The sequence below is a fragment of the Macaca mulatta genome, chromosome 9 (genome assembly GCF_049350105.2).
Source record: "Macaca mulatta isolate MMU2019108-1 chromosome 9, T2T-MMU8v2.0, whole genome shotgun sequence".
Lineage (NCBI taxonomy): Eukaryota > Metazoa > Chordata > Mammalia > Primates > Cercopithecidae > Macaca > Macaca mulatta.
The window spans coordinates 22322865-22348816 of NC_133414.1; the positions used below are offsets into that span (position 1 = coordinate 22322865).

At 36.7% G+C, this 25952-nt stretch overlaps 1 protein-coding gene across 6 annotated transcripts in view; it reads right to left on the bottom strand.

Moving 5' to 3' along the window:
- The window catches only part of NEBL (nebulette), a 377968-nt gene that overhangs the window by 46693 nt on the left and 305323 nt on the right, over positions 1 to 25952 (bottom strand). For 4 of the 6 annotated variants that reach the window (XM_077945916.1, XM_015146581.3, XM_015146577.3 and 1 more), the window contains 8 exons: positions 23476 to 23580; positions 21361 to 21468; positions 16238 to 16348; positions 11691 to 11801; positions 8107 to 8217; positions 4240 to 4350; positions 3963 to 4073; positions 1706 to 1810 (listed from right to left, as the gene is read on the bottom strand). The exons of the other annotated variants lie outside the window; for them this stretch is intronic. In XM_077945916.1, the coding sequence (XP_077802042.1) occupies positions 1706 to 1810; positions 3963 to 4073; positions 4240 to 4350; positions 8107 to 8217; positions 11691 to 11801; positions 16238 to 16348; positions 21361 to 21468; positions 23476 to 23580 (873 nt within the window). The remainder of the gene's footprint in view (positions 1 to 1705; positions 1811 to 3962; positions 4074 to 4239; positions 4351 to 8106; positions 8218 to 11690; positions 11802 to 16237; positions 16349 to 21360; positions 21469 to 23475; positions 23581 to 25952) is intronic. 6 annotated transcript variants of the gene reach the window in all.

Genomic DNA, 25952 nt, shown 5'->3' on the forward strand with positions numbered 1-25952 from the left:
TTCCTTTCTTCAAATATAAATATATGTCACACGTGTATTTGAGAAAAAGCAGATATTACAAAAGCCCATTAAGCCGTTATCACTGAATTCAAAAAGAGCATGACATTTTAGGCAACTTCTATTCTCCAAACACAAGGATGCCCATATTCTCTTCCAAGAAAATGTTAGCTCATCGTCAATATCAATGTTAATTTCAAGTCTATCTTCTTCATCTTCCACTTATTTGTTAACCCTCTCCCATGTGTCTCCACCCCCAGTAACACCTACTCCTTCCAAACCCAAAGCAGAACAAAAACACAAGAGTATTTATGAGTGCTCTCATTATGAGTATTCTGCAGAAAACCAGAGTAATTATAAGAAAGACAAATGAGGAGAGAATCACTGCCTTTCTTGACATCTGGTAATCCAGTGGCCCCCGCACGGGTGGGAGAGCACTGTAGGAGAAATGTTTTCCTCCAAAGGCTAGAACTCTAGAACACTATGGAATCACACAGCCTCCTTTCCTGATCCTTCCAGTAAGACTTTTCCATTTCTCAGTACAGACTGGCCATCCCTGTGGAGACCCAGCAGGCACCTGACCAGCTTACCCTGAGAGCTGGCACATGCCAACTAATTAGGAGGTAGGAAATATTCCAGAAGTCCTCACACTTACTAGAATTTATATTTTGATGAGATGCTTGCTTAACTATTAATGACTGAGCTAATTCTATGTTAAAATATTAGTTGTATGGTCAATTTTTACAATTTTAGAACAGAAGTCAAGTTTATACATTTATTAATCATGGACCCAGTCTCTTAATTAATAGTGCTGATGTACTATTTACAATAGCAAAGACATGGAATCAACCTAAATGCCCATCAATGATAGACTGGATAAAGAAAATGTCATGCATACAAACCATGGAATACTATGCAGCCATAAAAAAAGAATGAGATCATGGCCTTTGCAGGGACATGGATGGAGCCAGATGCCATTATACTTAGCAAACTAATGCAGGAACAGAAAACCAAATGCCACATGTTCTCACTTATAAGTGGGAGCTAAATGATGAAAACACACGGACATATAGAGAGGAACAACACACACAGGGGCCTATCAGAGGGTGAAGTAGGAGGGGAGAGAGAGGATCAGAAAAAATAACTAATGGGTACTAGGCTTAATACCTGGGTGACAAAACAATCTGTACAACAAATCCTTATGACACAAATTTACCTATGTAAAAACCTGCACAGATACCCCTGAACTTAAAATAAAAGCTAAAAAAAAATAGTGCCAATGCAATTCCTCTTCCTCAAAATAAAAATATATAAGTTTAGAAATTTATTAAGAATGAGTAAATCGCTAAATATATTATTAGTAAAAACAATCAATTACCAGGAATAAAATCACTTCATATGACCATTTTCATCTTCTAAGTAAAATCTGTGTAGAAGACTAAGACTTCTTTCCAGAGTTAAATTTTAAAATTTAGTTAACTGTCATTTGTATCAGAGGGAAATTTGAATTTGTAATTCCAAAAAAACATGAAAATTGATAATTTGTAAAAATTATCAGTATTCTTATTATTTTAAAGAAATAAAGATAATACACTTGACAGAAAATTCAAGTAAGACAGCAGAAAACATCAGACAATGAGGAAAAAAGACCATTTCTTACAAAACAAAATTTCAAGGTGGCAACTGAAAAGAAATAATGGCTACTCACCACACTAATGTTTTGTTGAGTTGTCTTAATTCTCCGAATTTCAGGAGTATCTGCTATGGTAGAATAGTTAGAAAGCATCTTCTCTGCTTCATCTTTATACTTTCTCTAAAAATAAAAACAGTTAATATAAATCTGAAACTGTGTGTGTGTGCACGTGTGAGAGGGAGGGAGGGAGGGAGGGAGGGAGGGAGGGAGGGAGGTGGAGGGGGAGAGAGAGAGAAAGAGAGAGAGAGAGAGAGGGAATGATACCATTCTTCAATCTCTACCATACCACATGGCTTCTAGATTTATGCTTTGTTTCCTACTTCAGGTGAAAATAGATTTGATTAAGGGAAAGTTACCAGTATTTTGAAGTTGAGATTAAAATCTTAATTTTCTCTCCACTAAACCAGCTACTATGAGTTCTAATACAACCCAGGCAATATCTTATCCTAGTACCAGCACTTACATTTACTTACTATGTAATGGGTATTGTTCTAAATACTTAACACACATTAACTCATTTAATCAACCTGACAAGCAGATACTATTATTATTTCCATCTTATAGATGGAGAAACCGAGGTACTAGATAGTAAGTATCAGAGCTGCAACTTAAAACCAGGCTCTCTGATTCCAAAATCAGTGAAGTTAACTATTCTGGCAAACTACTGCTTATTAAGAAAGGTAACTACTTTTCATGTCGAAATGCACCAGGCTTCATTACACACTCTTAAGTATCCCCATTGTATTTCAGTGATTAAAATCCCTTAAAATTAGATATAGTCTCACGTCACACTAAAAAAAAAAAAAAAAAAAAACTATGCTATTAAGTTAAGGCAGGAAATCTGACAGCTCAGGCACCTTCACTCTCAATACTTTTACTTTCAGGTGTATCTATCATGGTTGTAACACTATATTTACATGATTATTAGATTTGTCTGTAGCTTTCCAAGGGCAAAGTCATGTCTGGTTTTGCATGCAAATGGGTACTCAGGAGGTATTCACCAACTGAAGGAATGAGTTTGGCATTCTTGAGACAGTAAGTAACTCTTCTCCACTGACTCAAATGTCCATTTGCCTGTTTAATGTATTGACGTAGGATTTTAGTTCAGCTGATATGGCCAGAGCCAATGTCTCCAAGTTCATGGACACCGAGAACAGAAGAACACACACTTCAGGACCATCCCAGTGGCTGTGTCGTCTGCAGAGGCTGACAGGCACACAAGTCCTCTGACATTTGACTCTGCCATCTTGATACTACCCTTTTGAACTAGTGGATGGTTAATGTCCTTGCTTATGTCTTAATCAGAATTTTAACAAATTTCGCCAAATGTTGTTACACATTCCTTCCTGCATAAACTCCATTAATCAAATTAAATTCTATGGTCAATTTTATATAACCATTTTCTTTTTGTTCATTCCTTCTACTATTTTTTTTTCCATTGGGAGTCATTTATTTTAGTAAATGTTACAGCAAGGATACTATTTGCTAATGAATGTTTTTGCCCAAGTCAGATTTTATAAATAAATTCTTCTTCCATAAATACTTTTTGTGGTCATTACTTCTCCCACATCCAGCTTTGTTTACAGAATATGGGACAAGTATCTTTAACAAATCTAAATTTTACCAAGAAAACTTCACTGTTCCCTCAATTTTTACCTAACACTAAACTTCACCTTGTACTTTGTGCAGCTTTAGTCACTGTTAGTTTTATTTGGAACCATTTTAATAATAATATTCATTATGAAATGGTTAAAAGACAAATAGCTTGTAATTTATTTTTCTGTGGTATAAGCAAAAGCATTTGAGCCAAGTGTCCAATAGGGTAAAAAAAAAAGAAAGAAAGAAAAGGTTAAAATATCCTTGGGCTGGGCACAACGGCTCATGCCCACTGAGGCAAGAAAATAAGCTTGAGCCCAGGAGTTTGAGGTTGCAGCAAGCTACGATGGTGCCACTGCATTCCAGCCTGGGTGAAAGAGTGAGACCTCCATCTCTAAAATAATAAAAAAAAAAAAGTTTTAATGTCCTTGGACTCAAAACAAGGAGCCCCAACAGAGAGGCTGTAGCTCTCCTTAATGTCTGTTGCATTGAATCTATGACAGTTGTCCTATTCATTAGTAAGGTTAATCAAGTTTGGCCAATGGTTTCTCAGTGAAAGAGTATACTAACTCTGAATGCAATACCCTCAGAAAGATATCATTCATAGAGACATACAAAGCACATGGCAACATGACATTGGAATACATGATTCTGAGCATCTTCATTCTTGACCAACCTGGCTATAGATTTCAGATGTCCTCTTGGCTCGAAGGATATCTGGGATATCCATGCTCACTTGCATTCCTCTCCCTTTAATTTCATTTTCTAAGTCCTTCTTGTATTGTTTCTAAAAGAACAGAAAATGATCTTAGAACTTTGCTTAAGCTTTAATAGCAATGTTGACATTTACGTGTTTGAATCTCAAAGCCACCCATGTGAAAAGAACACTTATGCTCTTTCTAGCTATGATTCACGGCATTTATTTTAAACTTTGTATCTCACTGCTGTCTTACCTGGCTGGCCATCTCGGATGCTTTCTTAGCTCTCTGGACATCAAGAGTGTCTGTGCTCACCTGCATCCCTTTCCCTTTAATTTCAGTCTCCAGATCTCTTTTATAGTCTTTCTGCAGAAAATGAAACACACAGTTAGTGCTCTCCGATCATTTGAAAAACGACTCAAAAATCGAGATGTTATTTGACATCAAGACCATGTCTTTTGGAATGAAGTTGAATCCTTATTTCTTTTATTTCTATAGAATAAGAAAGAGTTTTTACTTGTGGTAGGACTATGACTTAGCATAACTTATTCACCAGTAATCAGAAGACTTTTTTTCTGCTAATCTGAATTAAGAAGAAGAAAAACAGAGCTAGCCAAGGGGAAAATTTAACATTTCATTATGATAAACTTGATATATTATTGGGTCATATACGGCTTGCTGTTTTTCACTCTGTAGTGAATACGTGTTGGCTGTTTCCCTGGAATCCACCCTTTCTTTTCCCTTCATTGGCTCCCTAACTTGCCACTGGACAACTCAGTGCTCCTACTCCTAAACCATCCAGCTTGGGTGAGACTGGCTCAAATCTCTGGACTCTGCTGGGCTTAAATAAATCATTACTCCCTTCACTGGCTCTCTGATTTGCCACTAGACAACTCAATGCTCTCCCTCCTAAACCATCCAGAAACTGGCCCAAGTCTCTGGGCTCTGCTGGACTTAAATCATTATACCCCATCACCCACACTGCAGAATTGGTTCCAGGATGCATGCATCTTTTTTTCCACATAAGAGGTGCTGGAAGCTTCTTTGCAAACAAGAATGTCTACCTAAGAACTGAAAGCTGAAACTAAATCTCATTATTTGAGTCCTAGATCAAGCCGTGCCCAGGAATTTCTCTACCGTTCAATCATAAGAACAACAAATAAGTTATCTGTGTTTTTTTTTAAGCCAGTTTGGAATTGGATTACCTATTTCTTACAAGATAGTCATAATTGCACAGACACACATGTCTTTAGGGACTTTTGTCACATTTGAAAACTGATTATAAAATTCAACAAGCCGTACATATATAAATTTGCATTTTCTATATGTATATTATTCTTCAAAGAAAAATGTTATTAAAAAACTATTAACTATAGCCAATTAAATTTGTTTTAAAACAATTCTTTCTTATTATGCTGACACACTCCAGATTTGTAGATTCTCTGCTGCAAAGTAAATATTGGTTTGTTTATTAATAGATCATCAAATTTAGATAGGTGGTAAACAAAAGTCTCAATCTTGGAATATTTTTCCTCCTGTCTTCCACTCATAACTCTTCCCGTTTTTACTGACTTACACTCCCAGTATCACTTTTCTAAATAAAAGTTTACATAATTATGTTTAACTTTCAAAATAATAATATTCAATTATTACTATGTCTATAAAAACCACTCTGTTTCAGCCTGTTTAAAGCCCCAAAACAAAATGTTTCATTTGAAGGTCAACAAATATGATGAAACTGAAGCACTCATAGCAGACAGCCATGAAGGTCCAATGGTAGAAGGATGTAACAATTTTCCAATATGAACTTTCAAATGTAAATGTGTTCTAAAGCACACAGACTACATTAGACACCCTTGGCATCAGTTATTTGTTGTCTGCATAACAAAATACCCCAAAACTTAGAAGGTTTAAAACAACAACATGGCAGCATCTGTGTTCAAAGAGGGCAAACCCTAATGCAGAAGTGTGTTTATAGCCTCTGTCTGAGTCACATTTGCTGATGTCTCATTGGCTAAAGAAAGTCACATGGTCAAACCCAGAGCTATGGGAAGGCTTGACTATTGAGGGTCATTTGTGTTACAATATGATCCATTGACTTTATTTGAAAAATAAACTTTCGATATTAAAAACAAACTCTGGCAAAGTCCCAAACATTGGTTGAAAACGATCTGAGCCTATCATTTAGGCAAAATGGGACATGACTATGATTACATGCAAATTAGATTTTTATTATTATTATTTGGGGGGTTTTTATTGACTAAGACTCTCAGCCTGAGAATGGAGACTTCACCAGAGCCAGATGAATCAATTTACACTGGATGTGACTGGAAACCACTAAATAATTGCATGTGAGGAGAGGAACAAAATTTCATTTAATTCCGTCAAGGATTCTTCTGCTGGGTTGAGAATGGCTACTAGGAAGGCAATAATAGCAGAATTCTGGTTAGGAAGCTATGGCAATGATCTAGAGGATAGAGATGGTGGCTTAGACTAGGGTGGTGAGAAAGATGGATTTAGACTGCCACGATGGGGGTGACATCAATAAAGCATGCTGATGACAGGAATCAAAGTGACTTCTATGCTTTGGTTGGTGCCATTTGCTGGGAAGCAGATGGAGGAAAGCTAACCTAGGGGAAAATTAAGGATTCTAGTTTTGGCCTGTAATGTTGAGATCCCATTATATACTTCCCTTGTAGACAACAAAAGATAAAGGGTCACATATTCACATCCATGTTATAGAACACTTAATTTTTCTATAAGAATGAGGTAGACCTATATGAAGGAACACAGAAAAAAAATCCATAATATAAAGAGAGAAAATAATCAAACACTTAAATGGAGTATGACCTCATTTAAGATTTTTTTAAGTTTTTGTGTGTACAAGTATATATTTATCTATATAAACACAAAACAGATTTGGAAGGTTCCATAACAAACTTATAACAATGACTATCTCTTGGGAGAACAGAAGTAGGAAAGTCCCTGTTCCTCACGCTCCTGGCCATCCACCCCTGGCCACCACTTCAAAATGGAACACTTATTGCTTAGGAAACCTATACCATCTCCACTTCCTTTGTCTTATTCAATCATGGCAATCCCATTTCCCTGGTCAGTACCTAACCCTGGGGATGTCAGTCATTTTTAAAACAACAGTAACTTCCCTAGCAGCTAAGCAGCTACCTCTAGCCTTCCAGATTTCCTGTAAGGTGTCAGTCCTGAGTCAGCTCTTCCTAAGTGCAAAGGTCACACAACAGGTCTCAGAGTACCCCATGAAGCCCCCACCTACCCAGTCTTGAGATAAGTGAGCAGGACCCATTCACCTGCATCCCAATTTTTTCTTCACATACACTTTTATAAAATCATCACAACCCAAATCTTTACTCCAGTGATCTTTTTATATTCTCAGATTTTTGTGGGGAAGTTCAAGAGGTGTAGAGAAAGTTCTAGGGTATTTCCTTTGAAATATATGTATATGGTCTGACTCCTACAACCTTGTGATGTGATATCCATCCTGTCACAGAATTTAAGACAAAACTTCTAAATCAATATCCTGTATCCCATGAAGAGAAAAATGGTATTAGATGAATGAACATGGTCAATCAGGTTATATAAGACCTCCACTCAAAATGCTGTGTAGAAATTTCATGCATGCTGATCATGTCAACAAAGGCTATTTTAAGAACATGCAATCAGACAGAAATGATAGTTGTACTCACATTAAGCATCCGTATATGAAGTTCTGCTGAGAAATTTGGAAATACAGATATGCCAAGCAGCAGGTGATCCATTAAAAATACCATGAAAACATTTCTCATAACCCAGATAACCATTAAATCTGTTGTATTCTGAAGTAAGGTGTGCAGGGGAGTGCATGTGTGCGTGTGTGTGTATTCAACTAAAATGCCTTCCACCAAGCTTTTTTTGATATATTGGAGGGATGTGAGCAAAGCAAAAACTGTACATTTTCAAACAGGCATAATGCTGTGGAATAGTCTCCATTCCAAACTGTTAAACCAGCTGCAACGCTTTGAGAAATTCCATATAGTAATCAAGTTGCTAATACGATTTGTTAGGTTCCACAATATGAGTCTTAAGGCCTGCATCACGCACCCTACTAACCTCACTCGCGATCTCTGCAGCCTTCTTAGCGTGCTGCATTTCAAGGGTGTCAGAGCCAGCTTGCATTCCTTTCCCTTTAATTATTGACTCCAGATCTTTCTTGTATTCTTTCTGCAAAAGACATGTTACAACATTCAAACACTCAGTGGGCAAACATGCATCTGCAGTCAATGATACCAAAAAAAATAGTTAAACCTATTTTACAAAAGAGGTAACAAAGCTCCTTGAGTACTACGAATGATCACTCACAACTAAATTTTCTGAACTACTTAGAACGATAATCTTGTTCTCACTGAAGAAGGGCGTGCAAAGCTCCAAAGATGTTTGGTATACAAGGGCAATTGCCATGTGAAAATCTTCACTGACAATTGTCTTTAGGGTTGGAGGATAGGGAGGTGGATGTAAATGAGCTGATGTTATACAGAACAGATGAACTTGGGAGGCCACAGCACTCACCAGCTGTGTGACACTGAGAATGCTCAACTTTTCCAGTTTGCTCATCTGCAAAATAAAGGCAGTAATGCAGGCATATCTCATTTTTATTGTGCTTTACTTTATTGTGCTTTGCAGATACTGAATTTTTTACAAACTGAAGGTTTATGGCAACCCTGCTTGCCAAGCAAGTCTGTCAGTGCTATTTTTCCAACAGTATGTGCTTACATGGTGCCTCTGTGTCACATTTTGGTAATATAATATTTGAAACTGTTACGGTGGTTTGTGATCAGTGATTTTTTTTGACAGAGTCTTGCTCTTTCGCCCAGGCTGGAGTACCATGGAATGATCTTGGCTCACTGTAACCTGAGCCTGCTGGGTTCAAGCGATTCTCCAGCCTCAGCCTCCCAAGTAGCTGGGACTACATGCATGTGCCATGGCATCCAGCTAATTTTTGTATTTTTATTAGAGACCAGGTTACACCATGTTGACCAGGCTGGTCATGAACTCCTGACCTCAGGTGATCCACCCACCTCGGCTTCCCAAAGTGCTGGGATTACAGGTGTGTGAGCCACCACGCCTGACCAATCAGTAATCTTTGATGTCACTATTGAGACAGACAGATAGGAGGGGGTCACTGCCAAAACTCCAGCTGGCCTGAACACTGGAAAGAGTGTGCGCTGAGGTGGAGCCAGAGAAGTTCAGGCCGTTTGCAACAGGGAGGAGCCTGGCCCCTCTTCTTCCTGTGTGGAACCTGGAATTCAAACTGTGAGGTGGGAAGCACTCTAGCAGGGACTCCGGCCTTGCAGAGAGTCCCTGTTCCCCCCTTTTCTTCCTTTACACCCAATAAAACTCTGCTTTACTCACCCTTCAAACTGTCTGCAAGCCTAAACTTTCATGGCCATGGGACAAGGACCCTGTCTTTAGCTGAACTAAGGAGAAATCCTGCAACACTATTGTAAATGTTGGGAGATGCCACCAAATGCACCCCTATAAGTCAGTGAACTTAATCGAGAAATGTCACGTGTGTTCTGACTGCTCCACTGATCAGCCGTTCCTCTATCTTTTTCCCTCTCTTTGGGCTCCCCTATTCCCTAAGTGACAACAATATTGAAATTGGACTGATTAGTAACCCTACAATGGCCACTAGATGTTCAAGTAAAAAGAAGAGACATACTTTAAATCAAATGCTAGAAATGATTGAGCTTAACAAGGAAGGGATGTCAAAAGCCAACACAGGCCCAAAGCTAGGACTCTTGTACCAAACAGTTATTCGAGTTGTGAATGCCAAGGAAAAGTTCTTGAAGGAAATTAACAGTGCTACCCCAGTGAACACATGAATTATAAGAATGTGAAACAACCCTATTGCTCATATAGAGAAAGTTTTAGTGGTCTGAATAGATCAAACCAGACACAACATTCCAGAAACAACATCTCCTTAAACCAAACCTAATCCAGAACAAGGCCCTAACCCTCATTTCTGTGAAGGCTGAGAGAGGTGAAGAAGCTGCAAAGGAAAAGTTGGAAGCTAGCAGAGGTTGGTTCATGAGGTTTAAGGAAAGAAGCCATCTCCATCATATGAAAGTGCAAAGTGAAGCAGCAAGGGCTGATGCAGAAGCCACAGCAAGTCACCCAGAAGATCTAGCTAAGATACTTGATGAACGTAGCTACACTAGACAACAGATTTTTTATGTAGACAAAACAGCCTTCTATTGGAAAAAGATGCCATCTAGGACTTCCATAGCTAGTGAGGAGAAGTCAATGTCTGCTTCAATTCTTCAAACGACAAGCTGACTCTTATTAAGGGCTAATGCAGCTGGTGACTTTAAATTGAAGCCAATGCTCAATGCAACAAGATCCATGGTTTCCTTTTGGGAAATGACCTCTAAGTTCTCTCAATCCATACCCTTGGGAAGGATTGATTTCCATCACCTCCCTACTCCCCACATATATTTTTAATTCTACTAAAGTGCCTTTTAAATGTTTCCTTTATTTAAAGAATGTGAATATAGCAGAGATTAAGGTGATGTTTTAAACACATAAACATTTATAATGTTTTGTATAAGACACTGTTAAACTACCTCAACGAATGGGTGATAGGATAATCAGCACATTCTATTCCCCCAACCCCAGACACAATGATTAGGCCAGGTGTGAGCACAGGATAGCGACTAATCCAAGGAGATTGAAACCTAAGACTTTAATTGGAACTACAAAAGAGGATGTTCACTTCCCACTGGGATTACTGGCCACAGATATGAGTTATCCTGTTACTAAGATGTTTCATTGCATGGAGACAGCATTCCAGAAGCAAAGCCAATAGAGAAGATAACAGAACCAAGAGATGAAGGAAGAGAGACATCATGTGAATTCCAACATGACAGTAACTCAATCTTTGGATTTTCTATTCCATGAGTGAATGCATCTCCTTTGCTGCCCACCCTAGTTTGAGTTTGGTTTCTGTCATTTGCAACCTAAGAGTCACCATCGCCACCATCATCATTATCATCATCCTCATTATCATCGGATTTTCAAAATATGGGGACAAGTCTTTAAGCTCTTTCACTGCTAAATTCAGCTAAAGTCTGTTAAAAGCAAAGTGACACTTTATGACCCAAAGTAATGAGATAATCCAGGATTACAGGACTGAAAACACTTCAGAGACATTGCAATTCTCCTTATAAAGTGCATGAAAAGTGAGCAGAAACTACTTTAATTTGACAAAGAGGCTGAATAAGTTCATTCAGCAGCCCAGGGCAAGAGTGGGAGAGTCAGTTGGGTTACGTGCAGGAAAGCAAGTGAACTTTCTACCTGCAGTTACTGATGGACCATAATAACACACCTTCCCAATCATCTGCCTTTTTTTTACCTGCTTAAAAGAGGAAGTTAAATCTCATTAAACTATTTTAGTTTATTATATGGATTTTTTCCAAAATGGGGAAATGGTCATTTTTCTCATATCACATAGAAAGGGGATTATGAGCACCATTTAAAAAAAAAAAATTAGTAGTCCAGGAAAAGACTACAAGGATATAGCTGTTTACAATCACTTACATATAAAAGTTGTGGATGTATAGAACCTTTCAGAAAGATTGACAGATAAGAAAATCAGCAAAAAACATATTCATCTAAGGTGTTAAATAAACACTCACCTCACTCGCCATTTCAGAGGCTCGCTTTGCTCTTTGGATGTCAAGAACTTCTGAATTAAGTTCCATTCCTTTCCCTTTTATTTCATTTTCCAAATCTTTTTTATATTCTTTCTATAAGACAAGAATATCACAGTTCAAAACTTAGCAGGAATCACTTTAGTCAGTGTGCTATTCCACATGTTTTCTAGAGATCACAGAAATGAGAAAATATTACTAGGAAGGAATGAATCAGACAGCTAAGTATTCATGCTTTTTTCCTACAGACACTTCATTTTCCCCTCTACTAAGTTCAGAGCGGCTTCCAATATTTTCAGCCTTTTCCTTTTCATACTTTCTCTCAGTATGTTTTGGTACCATAGTGGATTTTTTTTAAAACACATCTTCTCTTTCAATGGTGAGGAAGATCTTAAGAACACATGTTCCTTATTAATTATTTAAAGTATTTTTGAAAGTTGTCTATAAAACATGAATTACCAAAAAAGAACATGGTTGTAAAAGAATGGAAAATTACAAAATCAAAAGGCCTGATGTAGCCAAAGTTTTTTTAAAAAGTTTAAAAAGTGAGCAGAAACCACTTTCATTAGACTCAGGTCATTCCAAAATTATAAGCAGCCCATTCCAATGTCTAATAAGCTATTAGCAGTTTCAATTACTTGGGCTCACCACAAGCTGATATAAGGTAGTTGAAAGCAGATACTTCAAGCACTATCCATCACAATTACCTTAGGTAATTACGCCCTTCTACAAGTCTCAGAATACTTCAAGGCCCCCTTTACTATCTCTGATGGAATCTGTGACTCACATTCATGATGATGAATGGAATCATCCATAGATAATGAAATCTGCATAGATGATGGAATTTATGGCTCAACATGATGATGATGACGATGATGATGATGATTATTATTATCATTATAGTGATGATGGTGGTGATGGTGACTCTTAGGTTGCAAATGACAGAAACCCAATTCAAACTAGTGTAGACAACAAAGGAGATGCATTCACTCATGGAATAGAAAATCCAAAGACTGAGTTACTGTCAAGTTGGAATTTACATGATGTCTCTCTTCCTTCATCTCTTCATTCTGTTATCTTCTTTCCTGGCTTTGCTTTTGGAAGGCTATCTCCATGCAATTTAAAGAGTTGTAAAACCAAAACGTTTTCTACAAATTCATAATAATTTGAATTTCACCCATTTTAATCTCATATTTTAAGTAGATCCAAATGCCTTCTATGAATACTTACACACAACTTATTTTTCTCTGCTAATGAGTTGCTTGTTTTCTTACTTAATTGCATATGAAAATCATATATATCTTATTCCTATTCAACTAAGTTGCATTTATGATTAACTTGCCAGATGAAAGATGAAACTTCCTTTATTGATAAGAAATCAGGTTCCAATTAATTCTAGGGTTCATTTCATGTTACTTTCCCTTCATCCAATATAATTAAATTAGCCTGTCCTCTGCTCAACTAATAGCTTACTAGACATTGGAATGGGCTGTTTTATAATTTTGGAATGATCTGAGTCAAATGACCCAGGTGAAAGTCAGACCTCTTTCATTTATTTGGTGGTGTGACCTTCGGGAGGACTTTTAAGTAACTCAACCTTGATTTCCACAATGGTGAAATGAAAATAAAAATACTTGTTCTACTAATGTCAAGGGGCAATGGGGGGAATCAAAGGAAATGAAGTATAAAATGATACTTTGAACACTCTAAATGCAATGTCAATGTAAAAACCACAGAGTAAAAAAATGCAAAGTTCATTTGAAGCTAAATGCTTACACTTAGAAAGGGAAGTAATAATTTAATTAAGTCACCGAAAGTCCTCTTTTTCAAATTAGACAGGCTATAACTATTTTTTAAGTTAATTTTTTAATTTTAAAAAAATTCTCATTGGAAGTTGACAATTTATGGTTGTATATATTTATGGGGTACAAAATTATGTCATAATTTATGAATACAATGTGGAATAATTAAATCAATCTAAATAATATATCCATTACCTCAAATATTTACTTTTTGTGGTGAGAACATTTGAAGTTTACTCTCTCAGCAATTTTGAAGTGCACTACATACTATCTTCACCACCATGTGCACTAGATCTCAAAAAAATTATTCCTCCCATTTAGAGATTTTGAACTCTTTGACTCTCACCTTCCCATTCCTCCCACCCTCCAGCATCTGTAACCACCATTCTACTTTCTGCTTATAAGAGTTCAAGTGTTTTATATTTCACATAAAAGTGAGAATATGCAGGATTTGTCTTTCAGTGCCTGGCTTATTTCACCTGGCATCATAGTCGTTATGAACTAAATGTTTCTCTCCACCAAAATACATATGTTGAAGCCCTAGCCCCCATTGTGACCGTACTTGAAGGTGGGACCTTTGGAAGGTGATTAGGGTTAGATGGGATTGTGAGAGTGGGACTCCCTTGATAAGATTAATGTCTCTAAAGGAAGGAGGAAAAAGATCACAGTTCTATCCCTCTACTGAAGTCACAGCACAAAGGTGTTTGTCTGCAAGCTGGGAAGAGGGCCCTCACTAAGAATCACATCTGCCAGCACCTTGATCTTGGACTTACCAGCCTCTAGAACTCTGAGGAAAGTCTGTTGGTTAAGCCACTCAATCTATGATATTTTGTTATAGGAGCCTGAACAGACCAATAGAATGTAGTGTTCTGAGCCTTTTCCTACCCTGATGCGTGTATTCTGAATTAATAAATTAAGACTCACTCCAAAACAGGAATAAAAGAAAAAGGCAATGGCACATAGTAAAGTCATTTATGAATCTCAAAATAGACTTTACATTGCCATTTGTGCATAAGTGATAAAAAAAGATTCTCCTTTAAAAAAGTTCACATAAATAGTGTATTTTTAAATGGAAGATAACAGTAGTAGGAAGTTGCCATTATTTGAAATTGTTTTAAAAATTATTATTAAACTTTTTTCTTCTTAAAAGCCTTACGGTCAACTATTTCTCTTTTTTTTCCCCCTTTTATTTTTAGTTGACACATAATTGTACATATTTACGGGATACAGAGTGATATTTTAATATGTGTACACAACATATAATGATCCAGTCAGGGTAATTAGCATATCCATCACCTCAAACATGTATCATTTCTTTGTGTTGTGAACACTCAAAATCCTCTCTTCTAGCTTATTAAAAATATCCAATCAACTATAGTTAACCATATGCACCTTGTGGCGCTGCAGAACACCGGAGCTCATTCCTTTGTATCTGTTAACCAACCTCTTCCGATCCTCTCCTCCTGCCACTGTGTCCTAGCTCTACTCTCTAGGAAGTTGCCATTTGCTTAACCTTCAACTTCAAAAATTTTTATTAGGAACTAGAAGTGAGAAAAGATAGTGTAGCAAGAGAACTCTTATAGAAATTACATGTCTATTTCAGCACACTATATATTACAACACTGAATCACATTAAATTTCTAAAACCAGTTAAACGGTATGGCCAGTCAGCATTTGCTTATTACAGAAGTTCGTGATGATGTGCTCCTATAGGTAATTAATCTCAAATTTATTTCACTCGTCTAAGAGATTTCCTTCAGGAATAGTTTCCTCAGTTCAAAAATTCAAAATGAAATGAAATTTCATATATATATATATGTAATATATATTCCACTTATATATCACATAATATGCATTATTATATTGTATATAATATATACACATATATTACATTATATACTACATTTATACTTAGGGAACACTTTCCCTTAATACAAAGAGCATGTAAACAGATTTGGAAAATCTATGAGCTACTTTTTGGCCACTTAAAAAACAAAGAAAAATTAGCTTTTAAATCGGTGGACTATAGACATATTTTTAATTTTAAGGTCTTAATGTTAAGAAAATTTAATATATTACTTGTGAGCAAAAAGTGCACCATTACGTTTTTGGGGAAATTTTTGCAGACAAAAAAATAAAAAGTGGACATGAGTTCCTCTGTTCTACATGTTAAATATATTATTTTTCCGTACTTAGTACACAAACTACTTATAAGTAATGTAGCATTTATCCAGACCTTCACATGTGAGCATCTTATTTCTGATATCAAATGTCAAGAGAGGGAGAGAACTCTGGTCTTTTTCCTCCTTCCTTTAGAGACATTTGCTGCAGGAAAGCGACAGGAAAAGCTGGTTCTAAAATGTTTTTATAATAACTAAATTTGAAAGAAGCTCTCTCCACCCATATTCAAAACATTTTTTTAAAAACTGCTATAAAACTATAAAACTATTTACAGAGCTTCTGAGCTACAACTAAAACAAAAAACCAGGCTGTTTTTCAAGTTTTCTTAGGAACTGGGCAATTTCTTCTCGCAACTTTAATTTGAAATGTTAACACACACGCTCCTGTTTTTAATGAAAATGCAAAATTTTATTAGTGAAGATCAAAGTGAAAAAAAGAGTAATGCCTTAATATCTCAAACACTGAATTAGTAGAGAATTAGCTGAATATTTCCTGGCTTATTTCTTGACTTTTCTTCGTGATATATAATAGTAAACACCAAGATCGTACCTCCCTCAGAAGGTTGGTGATGTACTTTACATGTAAAAATTCTGGAGTCTTGTCTAAATCCAGTGATGACCTTCCTTTAATCTCCTTCTCAAAATCCTCTTTGTAAATTTTCTGTTAAATAAGACCACATAATTTTAAAGTTAGCAAATATCAGTGACCATTGAAAAGAGATTTGAACAAGAGTTCCCAAAACAAAAATGATGTTTTCTTAGGTAGTTCTACCACATAAGGGTCATCCTATCAACAGGGAAATAAGTTCAACTTTATCACAAATTTAAGAATTCTACCAAACAAAGGAGAATTATTAAGTGGCCTCTTCCTCTGGTAAATCAGAAAATTCTGAGTGAGGTTTCCTAACATCTTACTAGTCTAGGATTAACATCAGCCCATTTTTTGGAGAAGAACCAACAAGACTGGCTATTTGACTGGATCCCCCAGTTGGTTTACTCCAAGGAGAGTGGATCCACTGACTGGGGGAAAATCTGGTGGCATGGAAGCCATCAAACCCAAGCAGCATCAAACCCAAGCAGCATTAACGTTCGTGTCCCCATCATCCTTCTTCATCAGACTTTCGCAAATTCAGGAAACACCACTTCTAAAATGTAATGATGATTGAGGGTTAGGGAGGGGGTTTCCCTTTAATGATTTTGGAGTTGAGAATATTTCTCTACCATCTATGGTGTTTGATATGAATGAAGTTGTGCTGTAAGAAGAATTTTATCTTGGACCTTATAACTGAACTCCTCCTTTAAGTGAGAGTTCACAACAAGAAATGAAAGGTGGACACGACGGTGATAGTGGAGGGCTTAGATTCAGACCACCATTAGCCCTTTTAACACACTCTGCCACTCTTTGGCTATGATTCTCTAAATTCTAACATTTGAACTACACATTTGAAAAATCAGTGATAATGCATGCTTATGGCTATAAAGACAGCTATAAACTATAAACAACAAAAATATCCATCCATGTGAAATATCTAGTAAACAAGGACCCAGATTTTACCAGCCAAATATTTTGTTCAAATTGCATCCCTGAAATGATAAAAATAAATAAATTCTGCCTGAAATTGTTATTCAGGCAAAATGAGAAGCTATTTCCAGGTTCATTATTTATTCATTACAGAGATAGGTAATTGTATAAATAAAGAATGTCTCTAAACCATGAAGGAGAATAAGAGAAACACGCTGTCTCCTCACTTAGCACATGTGTTCCACACAGCAGTCTAACGATGTGGATATAGCTACAAGGAGAGAAACAAAGGATGTTCTGAAAGTCTAGCAAAGCTAAATAAGCAGTTGCATTGAGAACATTCTGAACTAAAGAACTGAGATACAATGACCAAAAACAATGACTAGAAACTTTCCTCTTCCTTATGTGGAATTAGTAGAAATAACAGTTAGGCTGAATCTAGGGCATCTCCAGGCTAAAAAGGACTCTTTAAAAGGTGAAATAGGAATATGTCTGTGCATTCATGCACTCATTTACATCAGCTATTTCACTTCAAAAAGTGCTTCTGAAAAAAAAGTTATTTTACTGAAGTAAGTCATTAAGGGAGGTTAATTATGACTAGAAGTAGCCAAAATATATAGCTAGGAAAAAAAAAAAACTTTTTGGGCATGCTTTTTGAAGAAAGTTGTATTTGTGAAATAAGACAACGAACTTTTCAAAGCCAGATTTAAAGGTTTCCTCCAGAAAACACACATATTAAACCTATATCTGGCATTGGAAGAAAGCATGATAAACTTAATTATAGGCCATAGCAAAGATACCAGTGGCTTTTCCCGGGATCATAAATACTTAAGTTTACCTGTAGGAAGTTCCTCGAGAAACTCGAGGTAGTCAAACCTACCTCTTAGGAATAAAAAACAACTCTAAGACAGATGATTCTCTTTGCACCTACTTCATCGGTCCTATATTTAAAAACATTTTTCACATCAAACTTTGTCTAAGATTTTTAGCTATTTTTCTAACCTTTAGCATATGAATTGGGTCCAAAGATACTTTCTATTGAAAGATTTCATTCTCCTCAAGAAATGATGGTTGAGCCTAAAAAAATCTAATAGTCAATAACTATAATTAAAGGGAATATATGTCAGGGAAAACATGTCTCACTTGGCAAGAGTGAGAGAAGAAGTTGGGTGAAGAAAAGAGAGACTACCCTAAAATCCCAAATCATAAACTATTGTCATTTCTACTACAGAAACATAGTATTCAAATATATTAATCATGAATTATAAGTTTCTGGATTTATCAGTGAAACGAAAGTTATCCACGGCAGGAAAAAAAAAACAGAAACTGCGCAACCAGAATGATAAAAGGGTGCTCAGCATGAATGTTTCTAGGGCTGAGGATCAAAGAAGAGGGGAGGGGGTGAAGGGAAAGGGGCAGGGGAGGGAACTGGAAGAGGAGGCCCAGCCTGAAATACTGATGCTGCCAGAAATGTCCTCAGAAAAGGAAAGTGATTTTTGATCCCTGTGTCTTTCAGTGAAAATTTGTTAACAACTTCATATTGTCTTAACCCATTGCCCTTTTGCCTCAAGAATACTCTTGTCCCTAGTCCTAATGTAACATTATAAACCTGTCTGTTCCATTAGAATTAGAGACAAGTTCTGTTTAGAAATAACTCCAAGAACAGTTTTTATGTTTTATTTTCACATTGCAAATCAGGTCCGATTTGCTTCAGCCTCAAAGAGCCTGTTTATGTAAAATTAAATCAGTGCTGGCAGCAAACTGCACATTTTTTTTCTAAATGGGAAATGGGTTAACCTTTCAGAAGACCCACTAAGCAAAAGCATTATGACAGCTCCTGAAAGTAGAAATGTTTCTCTGGGCTGTGGGTCAGTGACAATGGCCACATTATCTCTACAAAATGGGGACATTCATTGGGTGGCTCTACTCCACGCAAAAAGTACTGCTGCAGTGGAAGATAGTAAAGCAATGAAAAGAATATATAAAATACTTTATATAGTTTATACATGTTTACACACTATTATCTGAAGGAAGAAAAGGTATTCTAGGGAAATTTATTCCATTAAATGTAAATTTTTACAGGGTTTCTGAACTTTGTCCAAACTCACTAGTATCAATTCACTTAAAACAAATAACCAATTTAATCAAAATGGTTACTTGATATTTCTTTATCAGATTCTTCTTCATTGGCTCAAGAAGATATAAGACAGGAGTCCCCAGTCCTTAGACCATGGACCAATAGCAACCTATGGTCAGTTAGCAACCCGGTTGCACAGCAGGAGGTGAGCGAGGGTGAGGGAGCATTCCTGCCTGAGCTCTGCCTCCTGTCAGATCAGCGGTGGCATTAGATTCTCATAGGAGTGCAAACCCTATTATGAACTGTGCATGTGAGGGATCTAGGTTGTGCACTCCTTATGAGAATCTAACTAAAGCCTGATGATCTGAGATAGAACAGTTTCATCCTAAAACCATCCCCTCCACCACCACCACCACTTGCCAATCCATGGAAAAATTGTCTTCCATGAAACCAGTCCCTGTTGCCAAAAAGACTGGAGACCACTGAATAAGACATGAAAAATACAAGCAATTCTTTTTCCTTTTTGCTTGAAGAAGAAATTAAACAACTTTGTCTATTCAATAAACCATGGTAATATCTGAGTGCCTTTTCCCCAAGAAGATGAATTATAACATTTCAACAAATAGCATGGGTAATGCTTACAAAATTCCTGAGAGTTTTTTGTCCACAAGTTATCATTTCTGCCTGTTTTGATGTTGTTATTGGGCAACAGAAAGGATCTTATTCATTGAGCATGCCTAGCATGAAGGTTGTACTGGACTGAGACCAGCATCCACTATTTCTGTCCCTTTGCATTAAGAACCCAGCTGCACCCACAAAACTTTGATATAGGTTGCAGACAAAACCTTGTGTGTCTGATCCTGAAAAGGTAGGAAGGAAAATACACAAACATACACACACAAATAAGTCTCAGAGGAACAGAGAAAAAAAAAGTGTGGGGAATATCGAGATGTTACTTACCATAATCTTAGGTTGGGAATAAAGTAGGTAAGCCGAAAAAACTCTTAATTGTTTATTGAAAAAAAAAAATCAATCAAATATGTTGCTACACTTTGAATGTGTCCCCACAAAGTTCGTGTGTTGAAAACTTAATCCCCAATGCAACAGTATTGGGAGTTGGGAACTCTAAGAGGTGATTAGACCATAAGGGCTCTGCCTCATGAATGGATTGATGCCGATATCATGGGAATGGTTTTGTTATCATGGGGTTGGGATCCTGATAAAAGGATGAGTTTTCCATCCCCTCCTCTAAGGAGTGTGCAAGCACTCTCTGTCTTTCCACCTTCTGCCATGGGATGATGCAGCAAGAAGACCCTTGACAGATGTGAACTCTTGGATTTTGAACTTCCCAGCCTCCAGAACTGAAAGAAATTAATCTCTGTTCTTTATAAATTGCCCAGTCTTTGGCATTCTGTTATAGCAACACAAAATGGACTAAAACATAAACTAAAGAGAAAAGGGAATCATTCATGATTTTGACCAGGTCCTAAAACATTAACATTTACTGGATATATAATTTCATCTAAGACAATTTCAGTAGACACATTCTTAATCTACAGAGAACACCTTCCTAGCATCATTACTTGGAGGATTAAATGAGCTGACATATATAAGACTCTTAGCATATTACCTAGCATGTAGTAAGTATTTTAAAAATGTTAGTTCTATTTTCATTGGGAAAAAAAGGGGGGGGGGCAGGCAAATAAAGCAACCAGCTATTCGTTTTTAGTTTTTATGAACTCATCATAGTTTTACATTAACATCTGAAAGGCAAAAGGTAAAATTAACATCTGAAAGTGTCAGTTATATAATCATAGAAAATCAGAACTGAGGGGAACTTTAAAAGCTCATCTAGCTTAAGATCCATATTCACCAATGAGAAAAGCTAAGGACCAGATAAACTCAATGTCCTAGACAAGATCCCAGGCAGGGGGTGGCTGGGTCTAGAAAGCAGGTCCTTGAATCTGCCCAGAGCAGCACTCTTTCTTCTAGACCCACTGAACATTCTGCATCCTTTCAAATGACAAAACATCAAATTTACATTAAGCAATTAATAACAAACCAATTGACTTACTTCACTTTGCATCTTTTGAGCCTCCTTTGAAGCTTGATATGATGGTGTCTCAACAAATTCAAGCATTGGCTTTCCCTTATTTTTCTCATATTCTTCTTTGTATTTAACCTTCATTGGAAAAAGAAAAGCATATATAAATCGAGAGCACTTATACAAACAGAGCAAAGTAAGACAAAATATATGTTCAAAACTAGTCATCTTGTCTTCTAAAATCGTATTATTTTAGCCATTTAGGTTGATCACTGGGTTCCCTTTGGTTAATGACATACAAGGAAAGTAAACAGGTAATAGAAAATTTCCTAAAGGATAAAAATAATTTAGAACAACTAATGTAGTTCTAGGACCTGTATAAAGTATTTTGTCAAATGGCTGGAATATATAGATATGTATCATATATATGGGGTTATATATGTATAAGCAAATGGCATACACACATAGGTAGTAGAGAGATCCCTGAGATCGCATTGATGTCTATTGGGAAATCAAGAACAAGAAAGAAAACATGGGTATGATCCTCTATTTTTCTGTCAAAGGGAAGATGATGTCCTCCAGGACTGCTGAATATTTTCATAGACACTGAGTAAAACACTCACACAGACCTTATATGATTTATATCAATTTCACTATGCAATATTTAATATCAAATTATGAATTATCTAATTCAATTACAGTCAATCCTCATCTTACTTTGGTTTATAAAATGAGTGATTTTTTTATCTTCTAATAACAAAAAATAATATGTAAGCCATCAGAATGGTTGGCTTTTTAAACAATATACTCTTTAAAATTAAACTCATAGAAGTTTTTATACTTCATTTCATTCAGAAATGCACTCTCAATAAAATTTGTTTAATAATTATCTAAAAAATTATTTGTTATTAAAATAATAATGTTAATGATAATTCAACCCAAGAGAAATTTTTCAAACTTAGAACTTTATGAAACAGGAAATATGACACATTTTTATATACCTATTTGTAGACATAATTTTGTTGCAAAGAGTATGATAGAGCGATCAATAAAAGTATTGGGAAGTATAATAGCATACATCACTAGGATAAAATTTTGTGAAATGGCCAGGTGCGGTGGCTCACACCTGTAATCCCAGCACTTTGGGAGGCCAAGGCGGGTAGATCATGAGGTCAGGAGTTCAAGACCAGCCTGGCCAACATAGTGAAACCCCGTCATTATTAAAAGTCCAAAAAAAAAATTGCTGGGGATGGTGGCGGGCACCTGTAATCTCTGCTACTCAGGAGGCTGAGGCAGGAGAATCGCTTAAACCCGGGAGGCAGAGGTTGCAGTGAACCGAGATTGCACCATTGCACTCCAGCCAGGGTGACAGTGCGAGACTCCATCTCAAACAAAAATTTTGTGAAATAAATGAAATGAAATAAGAAATTTTTAGAAATGATGTGTATTTCTAAACTTAAAGGGGAACTGTTTTGTTTATTTTTAAAACCAATGAAGGTGAGTATGAAATTTTTATGGACTTTACATTCCACAGAATAGATTTAAAAGACTGATATAAAATTTTATCTTAACAGATGCTGGAACTGACATCTTTTACAACTATTTAAGCTCAGAATTTTTAAAAAATAGCGACTTTAAAGTATGCTAGAGAGACGACTTTTTTTAAGTTTATTCAGGGAGTACCTAGAATTTCATATTGGAAAAAAATATTAATCAAGAATACATTAGTAAGACTGTATTCCCTTTTTAATAACACTTATAATTGAAATAAGAAATTATAATAAACCTTGCACCTGGAAAATTAATGTTACTGCTCAAAATGACAAATCAAGACACTAGAAAAATTTAAATCATCATGTGGTTTGACCATAGTTTAATTAATTCCTATCTTGTAACTTTTTAATTATGTGAAGTAACAGTTATTTTACAAAATGCCTTTAGATTGAAATATGGTTCAAGCTCCCCTGACCCCAATACATACATAGCAAATAGTGTTTGAGATTTTCAAAAGTAATGTTAACATTCTCAGGATTTATTCTTTTCTGCAACTGTACATTCTCAGTTAAGATGCATGGCAGTGAGTGGCAGGCCTCAGGATGGTTACGGCTTCCTGGCAGGGAGGGTAGGTGCCCAGCAAGTGCGTACCTGACTTTGGAGGATGGCATTGCCTTTATGGTGCAGATGTTCCACAGCATCCGCATCAAAATGATACATTCCTTTGTTTTCCTCAAAGATCTTTTTATATTCTCGCTAAAATACAGAATGTGAAAATAAATTTAGAATCAGAGACTGATTAGAGCCATCAATACTTAGAAATGCAAACTGCACAATACAAGACACCGAGAGCTGCAAAGCTGTTGCCAAGTCCCCGTCTGCAGTTAGCTGGCAGGTAGGAGGTTTCTGACACTGAGAGACACAGACAATGCAAGACAGACCCACTCTAGGTCAGCATATGAAACACATAAGAGAGGCAGAGGACAATTAGCTGCAAACATAATGTAAAGGATATTCACAACACCAGGGAGTGGCAACGAAAAGCTAGCGCTGGGACTCGTGGAAATAGGTAAAGTGGAGCAAAATAAAGACCATTTGTCTTGCTCTTATCTTATGACAGGAATATGTTTACCACTGTTCAAAAGGAGAGAAGGAAAGAAAAACAGAAAGAATAAAGGAAAAGAAACCCAGAGGCAAGGAATAAAAAAGTCCTATACAAAAAGACTCCACCATGAAGAAGATTGAGGATCACAAGGAAAATGTAAGAGAAATAATTCAACTATTTTTCCTAAAAGAAAAGGGTAAAAGGTGCCCGGAAGAGAAATTGAGAAATCTGGGAACAGTCAGTTGAGTTTTGAAGCTGAAAAAATTGGATGAAGGCTACTATTTAGACGTACAGAAAACAAGTTGAATTTGGAAGAGACTGAATTGAACAGGGATGCCAAGTCTGGCCACTGAAAGATGCTAAATGTAACAGGCAGCAATATGACAAAAATTGTTTCAATAGCAATCTAAGTGTCCATCAATAGATGAATGAATAAAGAAAATGTGGTACATATACACAATGGAATACTATTCAGCCACAAAAATGAATGAGATCCTGCCATTTGCAACAACATGGATGGAACTGGAGGTCATTATGTTAAGTGAAATAAGCCAGGCACAGAACAACAAATTTCACATGTTCCCTCACTCATATGTGGGAGCTAAAATAGTGAGACTCCAGCTCTACAAAAAAATAAAGAAATTAGCTGGGCATGATGGCATGTACCTATAGCCCCAGCTACTTGGGAGGCTGAACTTATGAAGACAGAGTAGAATGATGGTTACCAGCAGCTGGGAAGAGTAGAGACCATCTCCTCAAGTGGAGAAGGTTAAGGGGTGCAAAAATACAGTTAGAGAGAATGAGTTGAAGATCTAGTATTCAATACCACAATAGGGTGACCATAGTTAACAATGATTTATTGTACATTTTAAAATAACTAAGAGTGGAATTGAAATGTTCCTAACAGAAAGAAATGACAAATGCTTGAACTGATGGATACCTCAGTTATCCTGATTTGATCAATACACACTGCATGCCTGTATCAAAACATTACATTTACCCCATAAATATATACGACCATTATGTATCAATAACAATTATAAATTAGAAAATTTTAAAAGTGATTATTTCATGATTTCTATCATTGGAGATTGGACACTTAGTTATTTTGCCTTATTTGGAAAAGACCTTTAGAAGTAAATGGTAGCTCTTAAAGACTCAAGGCTACAGAGACTTAAGAAGCTAAAAATAGTTGCTTATTAGGCAATGGGGTGCCAGTAAAAATGACAATAGAGTGTAGGGATACAGAAACAGTATTTGAAAGGGAGCAGGAAAGAGCTGGCCATAAGGAAATTTGCATTTCGATCTTAGGGGATGCTCCAGGGATTTCAGAGTGAAAGAGGAAGAAAGCCCAGTGCTAGGAATGGAACAGATGCCCAACTGTCCTGCCACAAGAGAGCTGCCCTTTCATGTGAGACAAAGCAATAATCCCCAGAGGGAGCCTGGCCTCAAGTGCTTCCAGTCAATTAGGGAGCTGCAATATATGTTCCCCCAAACCTAACCAGAATAAAATCAGGGAGGAAAGCACCCCCAGGAAGGTCATGAAAATGTTCATATAGTACTTTTTTTTTTTGGACAGGGTCTTGCTCTGTCACCCAGGCTGGAGTGCAGTGCAGTGGAGGGATCATGGCTCACTGCAGCCTTGACCTCTGGGCTAAAGCAATCTTCTCATCTTAGCCTCCTGAGTAGCTGGAGCTATAGGTGCATGTCACCATGCCTAGCTAATTTCTTTATATTTTTTGTGGAGCTAGGGTCCCACTATGTTGCCCACACTGGTCTCAAACTCCTGGCCTCAAGCCATCCTCCTGCCTTGGCCTCCCAAAATGCTGGGATTACAAACAGGAGCTACTGCACCCAGCCCACAGAATACATCTTGATTGAAGAAAACAAGTTATAAATTTTGGCTCCTCTAATTTTTTTTTTAAAAGCCTTTTTTTGGGATAGGCATGGTGGCTCCCACCCTTGGCTCCCAGGTCAAGAGATCGAGACCATCCTTGGCCAACATGATCAAACCCCATCTCTA